The sequence below is a fragment of the Prionailurus bengalensis genome, chromosome D1 (genome assembly GCF_016509475.1).
Source record: "Prionailurus bengalensis isolate Pbe53 chromosome D1, Fcat_Pben_1.1_paternal_pri, whole genome shotgun sequence".
In the NCBI taxonomy this organism is placed as follows: Eukaryota; Metazoa; Chordata; class Mammalia; order Carnivora; family Felidae; genus Prionailurus; species Prionailurus bengalensis.
In genome coordinates this window covers 100,081,971-100,102,690 of record NC_057346.1, presented here as the reverse complement: position 1 = coordinate 100,102,690, position 20,720 = coordinate 100,081,971, and the positions used below count along the sequence as shown (strand labels likewise).

The following is a 20,720-nucleotide window of genomic DNA, read 5'->3' as shown; positions in this document are numbered from 1 at the left end:
TATCATTAGGCACAGTGTTAGATACACAATCGAGTTCTTTGACCCTATTCAAGAAAACAAAAACCCTCATTCCATATCCCCTTAGCCAGTGAATTGAAGCCACACTAAATCTCTCTCTTAGCACACAACAGTGTTACTTCAGGAAAGTGAAACAAGACAAAGGGAGTGAAATTATCCATTACTTAGTACATTCCTGCTTTGTCAAGTCTGGGCTTAAGCCCCCTTGGTCCTGTTAACACTATTTGATTCTGTAGCAAGCAGGGTCGTCTTGAGTTCTTTCTAATCTGTGTATTTCACGTCTGTGATGTGTGGTAAGTCTCCTTCTTTGCTGCCCCTGCAGTAATCTCCTTGTGGAACTCTTTAAGAACTTCCAACTGGCCAGATCTGATGTGGATGTGTGACCGGATCTTGGTGATGGCTCTTACAGCCTCCTCTGGACTCCAGTTGTACACCTGAAGTACAGGATTGGGAAATCAGAGAAAGAAAGGAGGAGGTGTTAAGGTGTTCTTGACCTAATAACAGATGCTAAAGGCCCTTAGAATTTCATTATTTTAAAAACTCCATTTTGAGGGGAGTTAAAAAACATGCCCCATATATTATAAATGGCGGGGGTGAGGGGCACTTTTATTCCCTCGGCCAACTAGTCCCACAATACTTGCAATGGGCTGGGAGGTCAAGTCAGTCTTTCTACCTAATTCTTGCTCTGCCAAACCCTGAAAAAAGAAGGTTGAACATGCAAAGCTGAGATCCTATTTCAAGCCGGCATAGGCCTATCAGATGTCCTCTGGGAGCTGGGCTGTTGGTTATAAGTTTCCTGGAGAGAGTACATGGTAGATGTTTTTATGTAACTTGTCACCGTGGCTAGGAAAACAGCACTTTTTAGATTTACCAGGAGGGTTATCTTTGTGTTCTAAGGATACATATTGGTTTAGAACTCAACAGAACAAAGAATCTACAGATTTCAAGCCCTCTGAGTCAATTCTCACTCAGCCCAAAATATCCTCCTGAGAACCCATTTCCAGTAAATGGAGTCCTAATGATCAAAGCTTTAATACTGTTAAATCATGTACTTACCAGTCCACAGTAACTCAGAGCGATGCCTATTACATGTACATTTCCTTTTTCCTTAAACTATCCACATAACTTAATAAATGCTCTACAGGGGCCAGATAGGTAACAAAAATGAGTCAAGTTGGGGGGTGTATAACAGGTAGTAATGGACTAAAGAGTATTTGCTTATAAATACTCTTGAAAGTATCACACCTACCAGTCATAAGGTGATAGGCAAAATTCCATTGGAGCCTCTGTTTTTAGACACAAATGCCTAGAACTTTATTCTGAAATACTTTAAGAAATCTTGAGTACTATAGGGCTATAAGTGATCAGCACTACTACCTAAAGTACTGGATTTCCTGAGTGCTATTTATAAAAAGTGCTTTAGCCTTTTACTGGTGTTAACATCCTTTGCGCTTCATTTTTTGAGTGCCTGCTGTAGGTCAGTGCTTGACATACTTTCTCGTTCAAACCTCAGAACAAATTTAGTTTGAGGAAACTGAGCATCAGAGAGGGGAAGACACTTTTGCCTAAGGTCACACATCTGGTAGGTAGCAACGCCAGAGGTCAGCCTATCCGCAAAATCCAGGTGCTTTCCATCTCCCAACAGCCTGTAACTGGGGACATGGCTCCTTCTAGGAAGGCCTGCCAACAGACCATGCTACTGAAGTTCTAGAAATCTGCTGTAAATGGACCAGTCCAGAAAGACCTTTCCTACCTGAATCAGATACGCTGCGACCATAGTAGCACTTCTGGAACGCCCAGCCTTACAATGCACGTAGACACACTGGCCCAGCGACTGATACTTGAGAGCAAACCGGACTCCTTTCTGGAGGTCAGCCAAGGTTGGGACTCCAGTCATGTCTACTGTGCTGAGTCGCAGCTGCTCAACTCCTACATTCTTCCACTCCTGGAACCAGGTCCGCCAGCATAAAAAAGAGAATGAAAGAAATCTGACATGAGTGCTATGAATATGGGCTCCTAAGAAGCAGCAAAACAACAAGGAAGCTTCAGAGTTTACTACAGTGTGAATACACTGTTCACTTTTTTTTAAACAAGAAACTTCTTACAGAGATGCCTTTAAAATGGCTGACCTGCATGGTTGGTCTTTCATCAAACAACAGCTGTGCTACTGATTTAGAATTATGTCTAATATTAAAAAAAAATTTTTTTTAAGTTTATTTGAGACAGAGTGTGAGCAGGGGAGGGGCAGAGAGAAAGGGAGAGAGGGAGAATCCCAAGCAGGCTCCATTCAGTCAGTGGTCAGTGAACAGAGCCCAACACAGGGCTGGAACTCACAAAACCATGAGATCGTGACCTGAGCCGAAATCAAGAGTTGGATGCTGAGGCGCCTGGGTGGCTCAGTTGGTTAAGTGTCCAACTTCGGCTCAGGTCACGACCTCACAGTTTGTGGGTTCGAGCCCCATATTGGGCCCTGTGCTGACAGCTCGGAGCCTGGAGCCTGCTTCGGATTCAGTGTCTCCCTCTCTCTGCCCCTTCCCTGCTCACACACACACACTCTCTCTCAAAAATAAACATTAAAGGGGCGCCTGGGTGGCGCAGTCGGTTAAGCGTCCGACTTCAGCCAGGTCACGATCTCGCGGTCCGTGAGTTCGAGCCCCGCGTCGGGCTCTGGGCTGATGGCTCAGAGCCTGGAGCCTGTTTCCGATTCTGTGTCTCCCTCTCTCTCTGCCCCTTGCCCGTTCATGCTCTGTCTCTCTCTGTCCCAAAAATAAATAAACATTGAAAAAAAAAAATTTTTTTTAAATAAACATTAAAGAAAAAAAAAAAAAGAGTTGGATGCTTAACCGAGTAAGCCACCCAGACCCCTAAAATGTTCTTAAAGTACACGTTGGGTATTTTATCTTCAGCTGCAAAGTATTAGCTGTATTAAAATTCATCTACAAAAGTTGTGTAACTTTATGGATAATCTTGGCACCCGTGTAGTGACGCAGCTGCAGGATTGGGGTACTATATTTTGCAAGAGCTTTGTATTTCTTTATCTATAAGTGTCCTTTTTACCTTTTTTTTTTTTTTTTTTGAGATTGCATGGTAGAAAATAGAGTTACCATTTTAAAATTAAAACAATGCACCTATCTTTATTAGTGCAGTATTATCACTTCAGAAGAAGAAAAGAATAAGCAATAGGGGAAATAAGCCCTCTGGCATTATCAGACTATTTATTTGAATTTTTACCTTGAGACTCCAGATAGGGGGGCATCTGGCTGGCTCAGTACAGCATGTGACTCTTGATCTCTAGGTTAAGCATGTGACTCAGTAGAGCATATGACTCTTGATCTCTAGCCCCATCTTGGGCATAGAGATTACTTAAAAATAAAATCTTTAAAAAAAAAAAAAAAGGAGTCCTGATAGGCTCCAGCTAATGGTTATTAATCTGTCTAGCTGGAACCAAAGACTTTATGACTGAGTGAAGGTCAATATTTTATACTGCGTATGAAATTAACACAAAACAGCAATTTTGCAGCATGTGATTTTGTATCAATTATACCAGATATACCTAGGGAGCTTGCTAAATATTCACATTCCTGGACCCCACCCTAAAGTTCCCAAGTCATAAATTCTCAGGGGTTGTACATAGGAATCTGCTATTTTAACTAGACTACCAGATAATATTTAGGCTTATTAAAATGTGAGAACCACTGCCTTGGAGATTTTTTTTCTCTAGGCTAGTTGGATAATATAGCTGCATCATACAAGTGTCAATGCCTCACAGCCAGAGACCAAGTACTTTTTGTGACTCTTGTTCCACAGGAATGATCACACTAAGGAACATTTACCATTTTGGCTAATAATTCCTGAGGCCTTGTAGCAAAGTACTTTAGGAAATCCAAGGAACTGTTGTCCATTTCCTAAAAACGTATGTCATCAGGGTGCTTAGGTAGCTCAGTCAGTTAAGTGTCAGGGGCTCTTGATTTCCGCTCAGGTCATGATCTCACAGTTTGTGAGTTGAGCCCTGTGATGGGCTCTGTACTCACAGTGTGGATCCCGCTTGGGATTCTCTCTTTCCCTCTCTCTCTGCCCCTCCCGAGCTCTCTCAATAAACTTTTTAAAAAAGTATGCCATCACTAATCAATGTATCTTAAATGTGAGTCCATTTTTAAGGTTACAAAAAAAACCTACCAGTTGAAATAACAGCATCTTCATTAGGCTGTATCAGTACAATAAACAAGAAGGACAAAAAAAGTGCTAATAGATGGCAAACACTATAAAGACAGGGCAACATCTTTATATAAAGACAGCACAATGTCTAATAACCTTAGTTCCACAAACAAGCATTCAAACTTAATGAAAATTATGTTTTAGGTCTGTACTCTTTTACAATTCTCTGGAGTTCCATACATTGTTAACATATGAGTAAAAATTCCATCAATGCCAAATGAATCATACACTTTTTCAATGGGTTGTTTTATAAATTTCTCTTGGGGGCTGGAGGTGGGTTTTCTTCTTAGAGTTTATAGGGCCTTCATCTTGAATGCCTAAGACAATGCCTGACCTTAGTGCTGAGTGAGTGTTGAATGAATGAAATCAGCAAGCCATAGAGAAGTTGCCTTTCGGTTTGGTTACTGACTTGAGTTACTGAAATTAAAAATACCTTTGTGTACAAAGGAGTAGTCAGACTTTGTCAATTCTACTTTATATATATATACACACACTTATTTATTTCAAGAGTGAGAGAATCCCAAACCAACTCTCACCATCAGTGCAGAGCCCTATGCAGGCCTTGTGAGAAATAAGCCTACTGGCCCATTCAAAGAAGGGACGCGGAGACTCAGAGCACAGTGAGGCCAGGGTTTAATCAACATTCTTACAAGAGCAGGTGCCTGATGGACAGGCACACTCAGGGCAGTTGCAGCAGGCAATTTATCTCCTAGCATGAAGTCGTTCCCCTGATTCCTCATTGGCTAAGTACTACAGAGATTACAGCCTTACCTGGAAGTCGCCTATGCCCATGTAAGGCCAAAAAGTAATCTGATTGGAACAAATGTACATTCCTTGAGGTGATGCAGAGACCTCAGTTCTTTGGCACGTGCTCATTGCAAAGCCTGCGAAAAATAAGCCGGCAGAAGGAGAGGGGAAGAAGAACCAGGAAGTGAAAGGTCTCCCAAAGGAGATTTGGGACTCCATTGTGCTGGGGTGAGGGGTTCGTATATATTTCCAATAGGGTCTAAACCTATTGTTAACTAGACAACTCAGCTTATATTTGGTATTTCTGAAAATAAATCCTCTCACTTATTTCTCACAATCCCTCCTCTTCTTTTCTAAGTAGATTCTGTTTTCATTTTTAGGTTATTTTGGGCACAAGGCACAGACATTTGTTTCTTAAGAGGAATCTTCCTCCCCTGCCCCCAGAGGGTTTGCTGCAGCTGCACTCCCAGCATTGTTCCAAAATATATATGTGTGTGTGTGTGTGTGTGTGTGTGTGTGTGTGTGTGTGTGTGTGTGTGTTTCCACCCAGGGACCTCAGGTCCTAACCTTTCCCTCTCTGCCTACTGAATCCCATCTTTTCCTATCATATTCCCCACTTTGAACACGTGACTCCTAACTCCCATTAGGAATTGGGATGAAGACTGATCTTAACTGCTTCCTGCTGAAAGGGTATGGCAGTCAGGGCAGGTTCAGAGGTCAATCCAGAGGTCCAAAATAATGAGTGTATTTGGAACGTCTTACGTTAGCAAAATTTTCTTATTTTTCTGGCATATGTGCAACGGCTTCTACAAATGACATACAAAAAGAATATTAGATCAACAAGCATTAATATTCCAAACGGAATGCCTCCTAGGAAGGAGGTCACACCATGGGATGTAAAGATGTACTGTAGCCATCCAAAAAGTCCCTGAACTGTCTGGTCAATTTTTTTTCTTTTTTCCAACTATAGCTTTTCCACCCTCTTCCATATTTATTTGGATCTTGTGATATTGTTGCTTAGAATAATTAAGCTTTTGAACTGGTTTTTGGTTCTCAGTCCTCAAAATCTTCCTTTGCCCATCAAGTTTCCATAGGAACAACTCCATAAGGCGTATTTAATTTTACCTCAAGGAAAGACTGATCTTTGATATCCAGATTACTATAAGTTTAGGCAACTGTTTATCCGTCCTGGAGGGAGTAGCACTATAGTCCCTAATTCAGTCATGTCTTTTTCTAGCAAGGGAGTGGGGCTCTCTGGCATTATAAAAACAAAGAATGTGAAAAAAAAAAAAAAAAAGTCTCCCTGTATACACCCCAGAGGCTGAGAGAAAAAGTTAGTCTTAAGTTTTCTGGAGACACCTCTAATCGTTACTCTGCATTTGGATGGTTGGCCAGGAATGGAAAGGACAGAAAAGGTGGCTCCAGTGTCAAGAAGGCAATCAACTGGCTTTCCTTCTATTTCCAGAGTTACCTGAGGCTCTGGGTTTCCAATAAAGTTGGTTCAGGGGAGCCAACCATGAAGAACCTCTGGCGAGATCAGTTCTTTTCAGGGGCACTGGTTATTTGAGCCCTTCAGGTCCCCGAGGGCATTCAGATTTTCCAGTGACTGACTCCACACCAGGGGCATGGGTTATGGGGGTTTCAACTTCCATTGCCCCTCTGAGGACATTCTTGTTTCCAGTGCCCTAAATAGCCACATAAATGGCACTGGTGCCAGGACCTTGGGAAGCTGAATGAGTGACAAATTTGTCCTTTAGAATCATCTGAGCTTGGGGGGAGGGGGGTAACAGGGGAGACAGCTGTATATTTAACTTTAACCTTTTCAGGAAGGCCACCAGGCTTTCATCCTGTGTCTGTAAAATAGTGGCTAATTTAGCATGATTTAAAGGTTTTAACCTTCAACCTCCTTTGATTTCTTGGAAGTGGCAACGATACCATTCTGCAATGGGATTATCATAGTCCCAATTAGGATCTTGGGGAGGAACTGCCTGAACCCCAGTAGGGAACTGGGAGCTCCCTATAGGACCTCCAGTCCCATGATAATTAAGGAGTCAATCATCCCCATATCTCTCAGCTGCTGCCAAAACAGAACGCTTCTCTATCTCATTAAGAGTCTGATTCAACACAAGCATTATTTCTTTCCAGGCCAACTCAAAAAAACATTCCTAATAGTCTGAAAGGCCTCTATATTTTATCCAGATCATCAGAAAATTTACCTATTCTTTTACCTGTGTTAAACCTTGCAATGAAAAAGGTACTTGTGATCTTATCATGGTGGTGTCTCCCTGTGTTTCTCCTTCTGGCACTCTAGCTTCTTGTAGGGGAGGCCCGCCTGTTACAGGGAGGGCCTGGATAAGGTGGGCAGCAGGGAACAGAAGTGCATGTGTTTTTCTTTTGTTGTTTTTAATGTTTGTCTTTGAGAGAGAGAGAGACAGAGCATGAGCGGGGGAGGGACAGAGAGAGAGGGGGATACAGAATCCAAAGCAGGCTCCAGGGCTCGAACTCAAATGGTGGTGAGATCATGACCTGAGCAGAAGTCAGACACTTAACCGACTGAGCCACCCAGGCGCCCCTAGAAGTGCATGTTTTTAAGTACAAGTCAGCACACACTGGGCTAAGTGTAGCAAAATGGCTCCCATGTATCCCAGTAAAAGCCCTTTGTATGTTGTAATCCTCCATACTTCATATGCCTTGCAGAAATAACATAAATGTGGAGCATTTGGAAGCCCGCAGCGAGGGTATTGCCACCATTTCCCCAGCTTTTATTATGTTTATTTTTATTTTTGAGAGAGAGAGAGAGAAAGGGAGACACAGAATCTGAAGCAGGCTTCAGGCTGTCAGCACAGAGCCCAATTTAGGGCTCACACTCACTAGCTGTGAGATCATGACCTGAGCCCAATTTGAAGTCGGATGCTTAATGACTGAGCCACCCAGGTGCCCCTCCCCAACTTTTAGATCAGAGGAGAGGCAATTTAAATTTTCTACCAGTGTACTTTTAAAATCCATTCATTTTAACTTTAGTCTGTCCTGACCACATAATATTCCTTTCCAAAGATTTCCCTTCACAGACCTTCTACAACTTTCCTTTGCATTTAGATTTTGTCCGAAGCCATTCCTCTCCAAACTACTAATCTGATTCAGGACAAAATTATTTTTTTTTCTTTTTACCTCCAATAAAAATGGATTTCCTTTTTTTTTTTTTTAAACATTTATTTATCATTGAGAGACAGAGAGACACAAATCGCGAGCAGGGGAGGGGCAGAGAGAGGGGGAGACACAGAATCCGAAGCAGGCTCCAGGCTCTGAGCGGTCAACACAGAGCCCGCCCCAGGGCTCGAACTGACAAACCACGAGACCACGCCCTGAGCCAAAGCCGGACGCTTAACAGACTGAGCCACCCAGGCGCCACTCTTTTTTTTTTTTTAACATATCTACTTTTACATACAAAATTGCTTTCCTTATTTCCATCAGCATTAACTGCATTTAGCAGAATTTTAACTTTTAGAAACTTTAGTCTCCAGTTAAAATTAACCATCATTTTAAGTGTCTTTTTACCAACAAATTGCAGCTGAGATAACATAAGCTTACTTGACTTTTAGTAAACCTAGGTAATAAAAACATTAAGGCAGCCATGAGTTCGAGGAAGGTCATGTTCCGCATGTTTCAGGGATCTATCAGTGGGCAGCAAGCTGTAAGGAGATTTATTTAAGAGGGCGGGGGTATTTCCAATAGGTTGTAAGCCTATTGTTAACTAGACGGCACATATTTTATTTGATTATTTCTGAAAATAAATCATCTCACTTCTCAATGCTCCAACTCACTAACAGGGGATCAAGACCTGAGCCCAAGGCGGGGGGGGGGGGGGGGGGGAGGGGGTGGCGCTTACCCGACTGAACACCCAGGCGCCCCTCAATTCCACTTTTAAATGCCTTTCATATCAGTTTCTTTTTCATAATTAGTTTCTACCTCCAGCCGCAGCCATTAAAGCTTAGAGGACCAGACCCCCCTCCTGAAGCGGCGAAAAAGCCTGGGGCACGTGTCTCACGGGTACGAGCACCCGCAGCTCCCTCTCCCCCAACCTCCTCCCGCTCTCCTAGACCCAGGGTGGCGGTGTAGGCTGGCGGACGCCGCTGCCCGAGCCCCCGCTCCTGGCCCCTCACCTTTGAGGAGTTACACAGGAACCGCGTCTCATACTCCTCGTTCATGGTGATCACCCCGCGCACGTTCTCGTCCTGTACCAGCTGCCGAGGCAAAGACAGGGCTCAGAAAGGGCCGCCGAGGCGCGGGCGGCGCTCGCCGGCTCCCAGGCCCGGCTCGGCCAGGCCTCCCTTCCCGGCTCACCCGGCGCGTCATGCTCCGCAGCGGCAGCGCGCCCAGCAGCACCGTGGGGTCGATGCGGTGGTACCAGTCGCGGCGCGCTCGGCCAGGCACCTTACCGCGGAACAGGGTGTACAGCAGCGTCGGGTAGAAGAGCACCCGGGCCAGGCCGGCCTCCAGAAATGTGCCGGCCGCCATCCCGCCCCACCCGGCCTGGCGAAGCGGCGGCCTGCCCGCGCCCAGGCTCGCGGTCGGCGGCCGCGAGGAGAGCCCCGAGGGCGACGAGGACGAGGGCGGGAGGTCGTCCGCCGCCTCCCGCGAAGGCGACGCGGTCTGCGCGGCCGCCTCGGACTCGGAGACTTCGGGCCTGGCCTCCGGATGTTTCGCGGGAGAGCCCGGGGCCCCGGGGCCCGGCTCCATAGCTCCGGAGGAGGGGCCGCCGGCCTGGGGGAGGGACCAGGATTTCCTGGCGGGCTAGTGGGACCCCGGCCGTGGGAGGGCGCGTCCTGGACCCGCGGCCTGCGACTCTACGGCTGGTGGAGCAGGGACCCATGCCCGTGGCCGGTGCCGCCCCGCCCCCCGCCGCCTTCCCGAGGGAGGGAGTTGGGACCCTAGGCGAGGGGAGCTCTGCCCCCCTGCGTGTGCGACCGCCCCGGGAGGAGGAAGGGCGGGTCCTGGCCACTTTTCCGAATCCCGGGCCAGAGGAAAGGGGCTGCGACCCCAGGTAAAGGTGAGACCAGACCCGGAAGAGACCCTGTGGTGGGGGCCTGCGGATATGGTGGAAGGGGAGAGTGGAAAAGGGGGCTTTGGGCTGTTAGGCAGGGGAGCTACTTTGGAGGAGAGGGCTGGCAGGGCACCTGGGTTGATATGGCCCTCCCCCCATTCCCCACCCTCCCGATCGGCCACAACTCGTTGCTCCCTCCTGCCCAAACCGCACTGTGTATGCGTGTATGTATATAAAGAAAAAAATATATAAATATAGTATCTGCAACAAATTATGAAGATATACTAAGAAAATACTGTGATAAGCTTGTACGTAAAAACTGCAACCTACAGAGAGGTAAGAGGAATGGGTCTAATGCTGGCTATTTACATTTAAATGGAATGTGCATCTGGTGCTTTTTAAAAACTTTTCTTTTCTCCTTGTAAAAGTAATACATACATATTCAGGGTGCCTGGCTGGCTCAGCCGGTGGAGCGTGAGACTCTTGATCTCGGAGTCTGAATTGGAGCTCCACCTTAGGGATAGAGTTTACTTAAGAAATAAAAAATAAAAACTAATACATACTCGTAACAACTGGAAAATACAAAGAAGTCGAATTTATTCTAATTACCTATCATTCCACCACCTCAAATACATGTTTTCTTCCAATTTCCTATGGGTACCACTAGAAAAACCTTTTTTGTAACAACTTTACTGAGATATAATTCATATACAATTCACCCATTTAAAGTGTAGAGTTCCCTGGTTTTTAATATATTCAGAGAGTTGTGCAATTCTCACCACAACCAATTTTAGAACATATTCCTTAATACCCAAAAAATCCCATATTCCCCTCCCCCCAGCCCTAGGTAACTACTAGTTTACTCTTATAGATTTGCCTGTTCTGGACATCTCAAATAAATGGACTCCTATAATATGTGTCCTTTGTGTCTGGCTTCTCTCAGCATACTGTTTTCACGATTCATCCATGCTGTAGCAGGTTCAGTGCTGTATTTATTGCTGGGTAATATTCCATTGTATGGATATACCACATTTTGTTTCCTCATTTATCAGTTGAAAGATTTGACTGTTTCCACTTTTTGTCCATTTTGAATAATGCTGCTGTGAACTTTCATATACAAGTTTTTGTGTGGACATAAAAAGACATTTTCATTTCTCTTGGATATCTACCTAAGAGTGGAATTGTTGGTCATATGATAACACTATGGGGTGTGTGTATACCATTAAAAAAAAAAATCGTTGGGCTCCTGCGTAGCTCAGTTGGTTAAGAGTCCAACTGCTCCTCAGGTCATGATCTCATGGTTGTGGATTCCACTCCCGTGTCGGGCTCTGTGCTGACAGCTTTGAGCCTGGAGCCTGCTTCAGATTCTGTCTCCTTCTCTCTCTGCCCCTTCCCCGTTCGCACTCTGTCTCTCTCTCAAAAAAATGAATAAACCTTAAAAATAATTAGGAACACCTTTAAAAAAATCATTGCAATCATGTTGATAAAATTTTGTATCACAATTTTTTTCATGAAATGTGCCGTAAGCGTTTGCTGTGTTATTACACTGTCTTTACCATTTAAAATGAACCTAATTACTATACCATGTGATCATTCTATTACTGGACATTCAGGATATTTCCAAATGTTTTTTTACAATTCCAGCATGAAATTTTTTTCTATATTTCTATATTTTCCATATTTAGAATTACTATATTAGCAGGTGCCTGGGTGGCCACTCAACACTGGTTTAGTGTCTGACTTTTGATTTCAGCTTAGATTGTAATCCTGCATATCATGGGTTTGAGCCCCGCATCAGGTTCTGCACACAGTGCAGAGTCTGCTTGAGATTGTCTCCCTATCTCTCTCCCCCTCCCCTGCTTGCTCTCTTGCTCTCGCTCTCTCTCTCTCTCAAATTAACTTAAAAAAAATTATTAGGATAGGCTCCTAAAGTGGAATTACTATTTCAAAGGATCATTTACAATGTTTGCTTTATATGAAGTACATAGCCTAAAAAGCTCCATCCTTACCCCCAAGCTCACTCTTCAGAAATATAGATTCTTAGATACATATATTTTCCAACATTTTGTGATGAACCGTCTCATGATAAATTAAAAACTGAAAAAGGAATAAATTGAGCAGGAAAAACTCATATAACCACCATCTAAATTCAACAATTAACACTTTGTTTTATCACATATTCACCCAACAATCTGTTCTATTTTTTTTTAAGATTTTAAATTGTTTTTTTAAGTTTTTATTTATTTTGAGAGAGAGTGACAGAGAGAGAGACAGAGAGAGAGAGAGAGAGAGAGGATCCCAAGCAAGCCCAGAGCTTGCCCAGCAAGCCAGCAGCCCAGAGCAGTGCCAGCCTGCTCAGGATTCTCTCTCCCTCTCTCTCTCTGCCCCTCCTGCATTTGCACGCACTCTAACTCTCACACGCGCGCTCTCTCTCTCTCAAAATAAATAAACTTAAATAAATAAATGTGGAAGGAATGATAGAAACTCAGCATTTTGAAATCCCTCGTCAGATAATTGATCCAGTCAATGGTCGTCAGTGGACAAAAAGCATTAGATGAAATGCTGATCGGAAACTTTACCTGGAGGGATCAGGCTCTTGCCACGGGAACTGATCACTGATTGATCCCTGCGTTGCTGAAAGCAGGACAACCTGACATCAGATGCCTCCAGAAGTCCACAGCCTCAACCTCAACTCATTCGAACCTGAATTTAAGCAGGCCTGAAGAGCTAACCTTCTTTTTCTTTTTCTAATATATTTTAAAAGTTTATTCATTTATTTTGAGAGAAAGAGTGAGCATGTGCGTGGGAAGAACAGACAGGGAGGGAGAGAGAGAAAATCCCAAGCAGGCTCCGTGCTGTCAGCACAGAGCCCCATGTGGGGCTCCAACTGAAATCAAGAATCAGATGCTTTAGCTGACTGAGTCACCCAGGCACCCCTCTTTTTTTTTTAATGACAGCTCTTTATTTTTATTTTAATTTCACTAACTACTTAAGGGATTGAATATCTTTTATTTTTATACACAAGTCTATGTAAGAAGTTTTTCTGATTCATTTTTTGTGTACATTTACATACTATTTTATATTTTGTAGCTTAATCATACATACACACACTTTGGTCTTATATTGTTCGTGCAGTGAAACCAAAATCTTTTAAAAAATTTTTTTAATTCCAGTTTAGTTAACATGTAGTGTTATAAGGAGCTTTCATTTACAGCAAAGGTAAGTGATAGAAGGATGAGTTTATGTCATCACATGGAACAACAGACAAATCCAGAGTATAGATATTCTACAGGGACAGTCGATTCTGTTTCTGCAAGGCAAAAGCATGGGGGTTGGGGGGGGGAGAATGGGAGGTCCACTGCCTCAGATCAGGAATCCTAGAGACGTGTTAACCAAAAGTAAGTATGGACAGTCTGGATCCTAACTGAAATGAATCAGCTATTAAAAGACATGTTTTGGGGGGCTCCTAGCTGGCTCAGAACAGCATGTGACTCTTGCTGGTGAGTTTGAGCCCCACATTGGGTGTATAGATTACTTAATTTTTTTAAATCTTTTTACAAAAAAAATGTTTTGTTTATTTTTGAGAGAAAGAGAGCAAGCAGGGGAGGGGCAGAGAGAGGAGAACAGAGGATCCAAAGCACGCTCTGCATCCCCCACCAATGTGGGCCTCGAACTCACAGACCACGAGATCATAACCTGAGCCAAAGTTGGACGCTCAACCCACTGAACCCAGGAGCCCCAGGTGTATAGATTACTTAAATAAAAATAAAACTTAAAAAGTCTTGTTTTTGAAATAATTGGAGACCTTTGATTATGGATGGAGATAATACCAAAGAATTATTGCTGATTTTATTAATGTGGTCATGGCATTGTTGCTGTGTAAGAAAATGCCTATAAATTTATTTATTACATGCTTAGTAAGGTATGTAGACATACATGACATATGTGGGATTTGCATCAAAGTATTGTGCCAAGAAGAAAAGCAGATTAGACAAATATGGCAAAATATAAATCATTGTTTAATCCAAGTGATGTTCTATGGGGACTCATTATGCCCTTCTGCTTACTTTTTAAAAATATTTCATAATAAAAACTAGAGATGTATGTATGTAAAAACAATACATATATTGTTACATGGAAATGTATGCTTAATAAAATTGGTAATATAGCAACTAGTCTTTTATGACTTTTTCATTAAAGGTTCAATCACACAAGGGGCACCTAGGGGGCTCAGCTGGTTAAGCATCCAACTTTGGCTCGGGTCATGATTTCTCGGTGTGTGAGTTTAAGCCCTGTGTCCAGCTCTGTGCTGACAGCTCGGAACCTGGAGCCCGCTTCGGATTCTGTGTCTTCCTCTCTCTCTGCCCCTCCCCCGCTCACCCTCCGTCTGTCTCTTTCTCAAAAATAAATAAAACATTAAAGAAAATTTTTTTTTTTAATTTTTTTTTTTCAACGTTTTTTATTTTTTATTTTTGGGACAGAGAGAGACAGAGCATGAACGGGGGAGGGGCAGAGAGAGAGGGAGACACAGAATCGGAAACAGGGTCCAGGCTCTGAGCCATCAGCCCATAGCCTGACGTGGGGCTCGAACTCACGGACTGCGAGATCGTGACCTGGCTGAAGTCGGCCGCTTAACCGACTGCGCCACCCAGGCGCCCCAAGAAAATTTTTGTTAAATAAACAAGGAGTTTAGTGTGTTTTTTGTATGTTTTTTTGTTTTTGGGTTTCAGCTTTTATGCAAACATTTTATTGTCATTCCCTCTACCCTGGTTTTGCTTTATAGTTTCTGATCATAATAGTAACGTATGTTCATTATAAAAAATGCAAGCACTTCAAAATTATATATGAAAAGTGAGAGTTTCCTGTAATCTTACCTCTGGAGATAATTACTATTTCAGTTAGATGCATATTCCCCTCGTGATTCTTGTTTTTCTTTTTAGAGACTAACCGTCCACCAAAATTCTTTATATCCAACTCTCGGAATATCTGACCTGTCATGTGCTCAGTGTGCCTTGAGGTAAAAAGTAATACAGGACTCAGTTACCTCCAATGGAGTGTGAGAGGAAGTGATGTGTGCCAGCTTCAGGACCAACAGGGCCTGGTCCATAACTCCTCCACGAGTCTCCTCCACACTCTTTTTCTCCTCTTCTGGGCTGGAGTAGTAATGAGGAAGACTGGAATCATCTCAGCAGGAACGAGTTATACCTAGCAGAGTCTCCATTAATCTGGGTCCCTAAATAATTACTTCGAGAAGAAGCTACTTCTCTCCATCCTCCCACTGCGAACATCTTCTCTAATCTGTTGAGGGAGAGAGAAATAAGCTTCTATTTTGTTTCGGCTATTTACTTGAGGTCTAATTGTTGCAGCAGTTCGACTTATCCTGGCTAATATGCGTGCATTAGTCAGTTGTAATGTGAAGACCAAATCTCTTATTTGAGAGAGAGAGAGAGAGAGAGAGAGAGAGTGCAAGTGTGAGCAGGGGAGGGGGCAGAGCGGAGAGATAGAATCTTAAGCAGGCTCCATGCTCAGCACAGAGCCCCATGAGGGGCTTGATTCCACAACCCTGGGATCATGACCTGAGCCGAAATTGAGAGTTGGATGCTCAACCGACTGAGCTACCCAGGCTCCCTTCAAATCTTTTTAAAAATTATATCAAAATATACGTGCTATAAAATATGCAATTCTAACCATTTAAAAATTTGTTTTAATGTTTATTCATTTTTGAGAGAGACAGAGCACGAGCCGGGGAGGGGCAGAGAGAGAGGGAGACACAGAATCCGAAGCAGGCTCCAGGCTCTGAGCTGTCAGCACAGAGCCCGACAGGGGGCCTGAACCCATGAACCATGAGCTAAAGTTGGATGCCTAACCAACTGAGCCACCCCGGCGCCCCAAAACCATTTTTAGCTAGGCTGTTCATTGACATCAAGTACATTGACAGTGTTGTGCAACCATCACTGAAGTCCATCTCCAAAACTTTTTTCATCTTCCCAGACTGAAACTCTGTACCTATAAAGCAACTCCCCATGGGGCGCCTGGCTGGCTCAGTCCTTAGAGCATCTGACTCTTGATCTTGGGGTCTTGAGTTCAAGACCCACATTGGACACAGAGATTACTTAAAAAGTAATTTAATTAATTAAAAAAATAAAGAACTCCCCATACCACCCTCCCTCCAGCCTCTGGCAACCACCATTCTACTTTTTTTCCTCCTCTCTATCTTTTTTCAAGTTTGTTTGTTTATTTTGAGAGAGCGAGAGAGTGTGCATGCTCATAGGAGAAAGCAGGAGCAAGGGGGGTGGGCAGAGATCAACATAGAGTGTTCTATTGGTTTCAAGGGTACAATATAATGATTAAACAATTCTATACAATGCAATACTCAGTGCTGGTCATAAGTAGTACTATTTTTTGTTAAGGTTTAACTTTTTGGTGGGGTGGGGCTCCTGGGTGGCTCAGTCGGTTGGGCCCCTGACTTTGGCTCAGGTCATGATCTTTAGGTTTGTGGGTTTGAGCCCTGGGTGAGGTCTGTGTTGACAGTTCAGAGCCCGGAGCCTGCTTTGGATTCTGTATCTCCCTCCCTTTCTGCCCCACCTCTGGCCATGCTCTGTCTCTCTGTCTCTCTGTCTCTCTCTCTCTCTCTCTCTGAAATAAATAAACATAAAAATAATTTTTTAAAGATTTTTTTTATGTTTATTTTTGAGAGAGAAACCGAGCACAAGCTAGGGAGGGGCAGAGAGAGAGGGAGACACAGAATCCGAAACAGGCTCCAGGCTCTGAGCTGTCAGCACAGAGCCCAACATGGCGCTTGAACTCGCAGAATGGGAGATCACAACCCGAGCTGAAGTCGGATGCTTAACTGAATGAGCTACCCAGGCACCCAAGATTTATTTTTAAGTAATCTCTATACCCCATTTGGGGCTCGAAGTCATAACTCTGAAATGAAGAGATGTGTGTTCCTCTGACTGAGCCAGCCAGACACCCCTTGATGCCCAACTCTTACCTAATTTGGGAACACAGATGATCTACTGAGTCATATAACAAACCTCAGAAAGGGCAAGTGAGCACATAGCAACAGACACCAGGGGATTCAAATGCCATCAGGAGTTTTTGTCTCTCACTACTTCTTCCCAGGCCCACATCTCCCCATATTTATCTCCTACTGAAAACCTCCCTTCCCTTAGTTGTTAACAACATGGAATAATTGAATATACATGTATATTTCTTTAAAACATAATTCGGGGGCACCTGGGTAGCTCAGTTGGTTAAGCATCTGACTTTGGCTCTCACAGTTCCTAAGTTCTAACCCAGAATCGGGCTCTCTTCCTTCTGCCCCTTCCCCCCATCAAAAATAAATAAACATTAAAAAAAAAAACCAAGATAAATGGGAATTTTGTAACTTGCTTCTTAGCACTTAATTGTGTCTTTTTTTTTTTTTAAGATTTATTTATTTTTGAGAGAGAGAGAAAGAAAGAGCCCCTGATGCAGGGCTCAAACTCATGAGCCTCAAGGCCATGACCTGAGTGGAGATCAAGAGTCAGATGCTTAACGGTCTGAGCCACCCAGGTGTCCCTTAATTGTGTGTTTAAAAAAAATTTTTTTTAATGTTTATTTATTTTTGAGAGAGACAGAGACAGAATGCGAGTGGGTTAGGGGCAGAGAGAGAGGGAGACACAGAATCCGGAGCAGGCCACAGGCTCTGAGCTGTCAGCACAGAGCCCAACGTGGGGCTCGAACTCACGAGCTGTGAGATCATGACCTGAGCCGAAGTCAGATGCTCAACCGACTGAGCCACCCAGGCACCCCTTAATTGTGTATTTTTAACATCTTTCCATGTCAGTCTCTCCCTCTCTCCCCCTCTCTCTCTCTCTCTCTTTCTCTCTCTCTCTCTCTCTCTCTCTATATGTATGTATATGTATATGTATGTGTATATATATATAGTTTTTAAGATTTTATTTTTAAGTAATCCCTACACCCAACCTAGGGCTCAAATTCACAACCCAGAGATCTCTAGAGTCACATGCTCCACTGGACTGAGCCAGCGAGGTGCCCCTATATATTTTTTTTTCTGATAGCTTTTGATATACCAATATTTAATTGAACCATCATTTTTTTCATTTCTCACTGTTATAATCTGAATAGTTACAGAATATTTAATTTTTTTATTTTTTATTTATTTATTATTATTTTTTTAACGTTTATTTATTTTTGGGACAGAGAGAGACAGAGCATGAACGGGGGAGGGGCAGAGAGAGAGGGAGACACAGAATCGGAAACAGGCTCCAGGCTCTGAGCCATCAGCCCAGAGCCTGACACGGGGCTCGAACTCACGGACTACGAGATCGTGACCTGGCTGAAGTCGGACGCTCAACCGACTGCGCCACCCAGGCGCCCCTACTTTAATTTTTTTAAATTTATGTTTTTATTTTATTTTTGAGAGAGAGAGAGAGAGAGAGAGAGACAGCAGGGGAGGGGCAGAGAGAGGGGAGAGGAGACACAGAATCCAAAGCAGCCTCCATGCTCTGAGCTGTCAGCACAGAGCCCGATGCGGGGCTCGAACCCGCAAACTACGAGATCATGACCTGAGCCAAAGTCAGATGCTCAACTGACTGAGCCACCCAGGCACCCCCAGAATATTTAAAAACAGCATTTTAGTGGTGCTTGGGTGGCACAGTCAGTTGAGTGTCTGACTTCGGCTCAGGTCATGATCTCTCATCTTGTGAGTTAGAGCCCCACATTGGGCTCTGCGCTGACAGGCTGGAGCCGGCTCTAGATTCTATGTCTCCCACGCTCTCTGCCCCTTCCCCGCTCAGACTCTATCTCTCTTTCTCAAAAATAAATAAACATTAAAAAAATTAAATAAGTAAATAAATAAATTAGCATTTTATGGGTGCCTGGCTGGCTCAGTTGGAAGAGCATGTGTGTTTGAGCCTCATGTTGGGTGTAGAGATTCCTTAAATGAATAAATAAAAACTTAAAAAAAAACTTTTAAAAACTAGCATTATATATATTATATACATATAAATATAAGATAGATAGATAAAAATGATTTAAATTAAAAGCTCCAACACGCATTGTTTCAGGTAGATGGTATTGCTATCTATATCTTCATTCCATTTATTTAGTCACTTCAAGTAACTTTGAGTTCATCAATTTACAATGAGGTATAGAGCCCACCCAGGATGAGACAGAACGTGTCCCAAGTTAGAAGAGGACTGTATGGCTCCTCAGTGATGTCTCCCGTAAATTTTATTCTTTTCTTTTATTTTTTTTTAATTTGAGAGAGAGAGAGAGAGAGAGAAAGCTCAAGGGGGGAAGAAGGGTAGAGGGACAGAGAGAGAATCTTACTCAAGCAGGCTCTATGCTTAGCATGGAGCTTGACGGGAAGCTTGATCCCATGACCCTGGGATCATGACCTGAGTCAAAATCAAGAGGGGGCCAGTCAACCAACAGAGCCACTCAGGCTCCCCAGTGATGTCTTCCTGTAGAGCACCAGTGCTCCACTGTACAATTAAGGTTTTCTTCCCAATACTTGAATGTGACCTTCTGGATCCCCTGGCTGTTGCTGATTTGTTGCCATTTTGTTGTCTAGGATGTTGACCCAAGCTTCTTGGCCTCTCTCCTGTAGGCCATGCATGTGAGATTCAGGATAGCTGACCAATCAGAATTCGGGATACTTGCTTAAAGAAAGAACATTCAGGGGCACCTGGGTGGCTGAATTGGTTAAGCATCCAACTTCAACTCAGGTCATGATCTCACAGTTCGTGGGTTCGAGCCGCATGTCAGGCTCTGTGCTGACAGTTCAGAGCCTAGAGCCCGCTTCAGATTCTGTGTCTCCCCCTCTCTCTGCCCCTTGCCCATGCATGGTTTGTCTCTCTCTCTCTCTCTCTCTCTCTCTCTCTCAAAAGTAAATAAACATTAAAAAAAAAAAAAAAAAGAGGAACCTTCATTCCAGCATAAGCTGTCCTGAATCCTACTGCAGAAACTGTTTTCTTTCTGGGGATGGTGAATCCTAGATCATGGCCAACAAGCAGATGTTCTAAGTGGCTTCCTCTGAGACTTTATCCCTAAGAGGGAGCCATCTGGTCACTTGCTTTTTCTCACCTTTCTAATAGCTGCTCCATCTCCTCAAGGGCTGTTGTAAAATCATCTACTTGACTGTTACAGAAAGCCCACTCGTCTAGGAACCAGGCCCTCTCTTATTCTTTCACCTTCAACTCTATTTTTAAGGCCTGGAACTCCCCCATCTGTTTTTTGGCTGTTTCCTTACAAAGCTTCAGCTCATCTTGCAAAGTGTCTACCAGCAACATGGAGCCCATGTGATCCCTGTGATGCCGGGGTCTCACTGCCTAAAACTGGGTTGAGGCCCTTGCCCAACTGTTGCCCTGAAACGTCTCCAGTGGCTCCACTATTGGGTCAGGCCCTTCAGTCCTTTCTGAGTTTCAGTGGACTTCCAGTGCGAGTGCTTGTTGATGGCCCCTAAGAGCTGGTTTTTGTTCTTCTTTTCAATATATATTTTGTTTAACATTTTAATGTTTATTTATTTATTTTTGAGAGAGAGAGCAGGGGAGGGGCAGAGAGAGAGGGAGACAGAGGATCCGAAGTGGGTTCTGCACTGACAGCAGAGAGCCCGATGTGGGACTGGAACTCATGAACCATGAGACCATGACCCCAGGCAAAGTCGGACGCTTAACCGACTGAGCCACCC

General features: G+C 43.8%; 1 protein-coding gene across 1 annotated transcript; it reads right to left on the bottom strand.

The window, feature by feature from the left end:
* Positions 1-111: 111 nt before the first annotated feature.
* Positions 112-10,016, bottom strand: PTPMT1 (protein tyrosine phosphatase mitochondrial 1). Its single transcript, XM_043582497.1, has 4 exons — positions 9,322-10,016; positions 9,141-9,221; positions 1,772-1,963; positions 112-452 (listed from the first exon to the last, which is right to left on the bottom strand). Exons 1-4 carry the CDS (start codon positions 9,715-9,717, stop codon positions 294-296), a joined length of 828 nt encoding a protein of 275 aa, XP_043438432.1. The 5' UTR covers positions 9,718-10,016; the 3' UTR covers positions 112-293.
* Between the last annotated feature and the right edge of the window lie 10,704 nt (positions 10,017-20,720).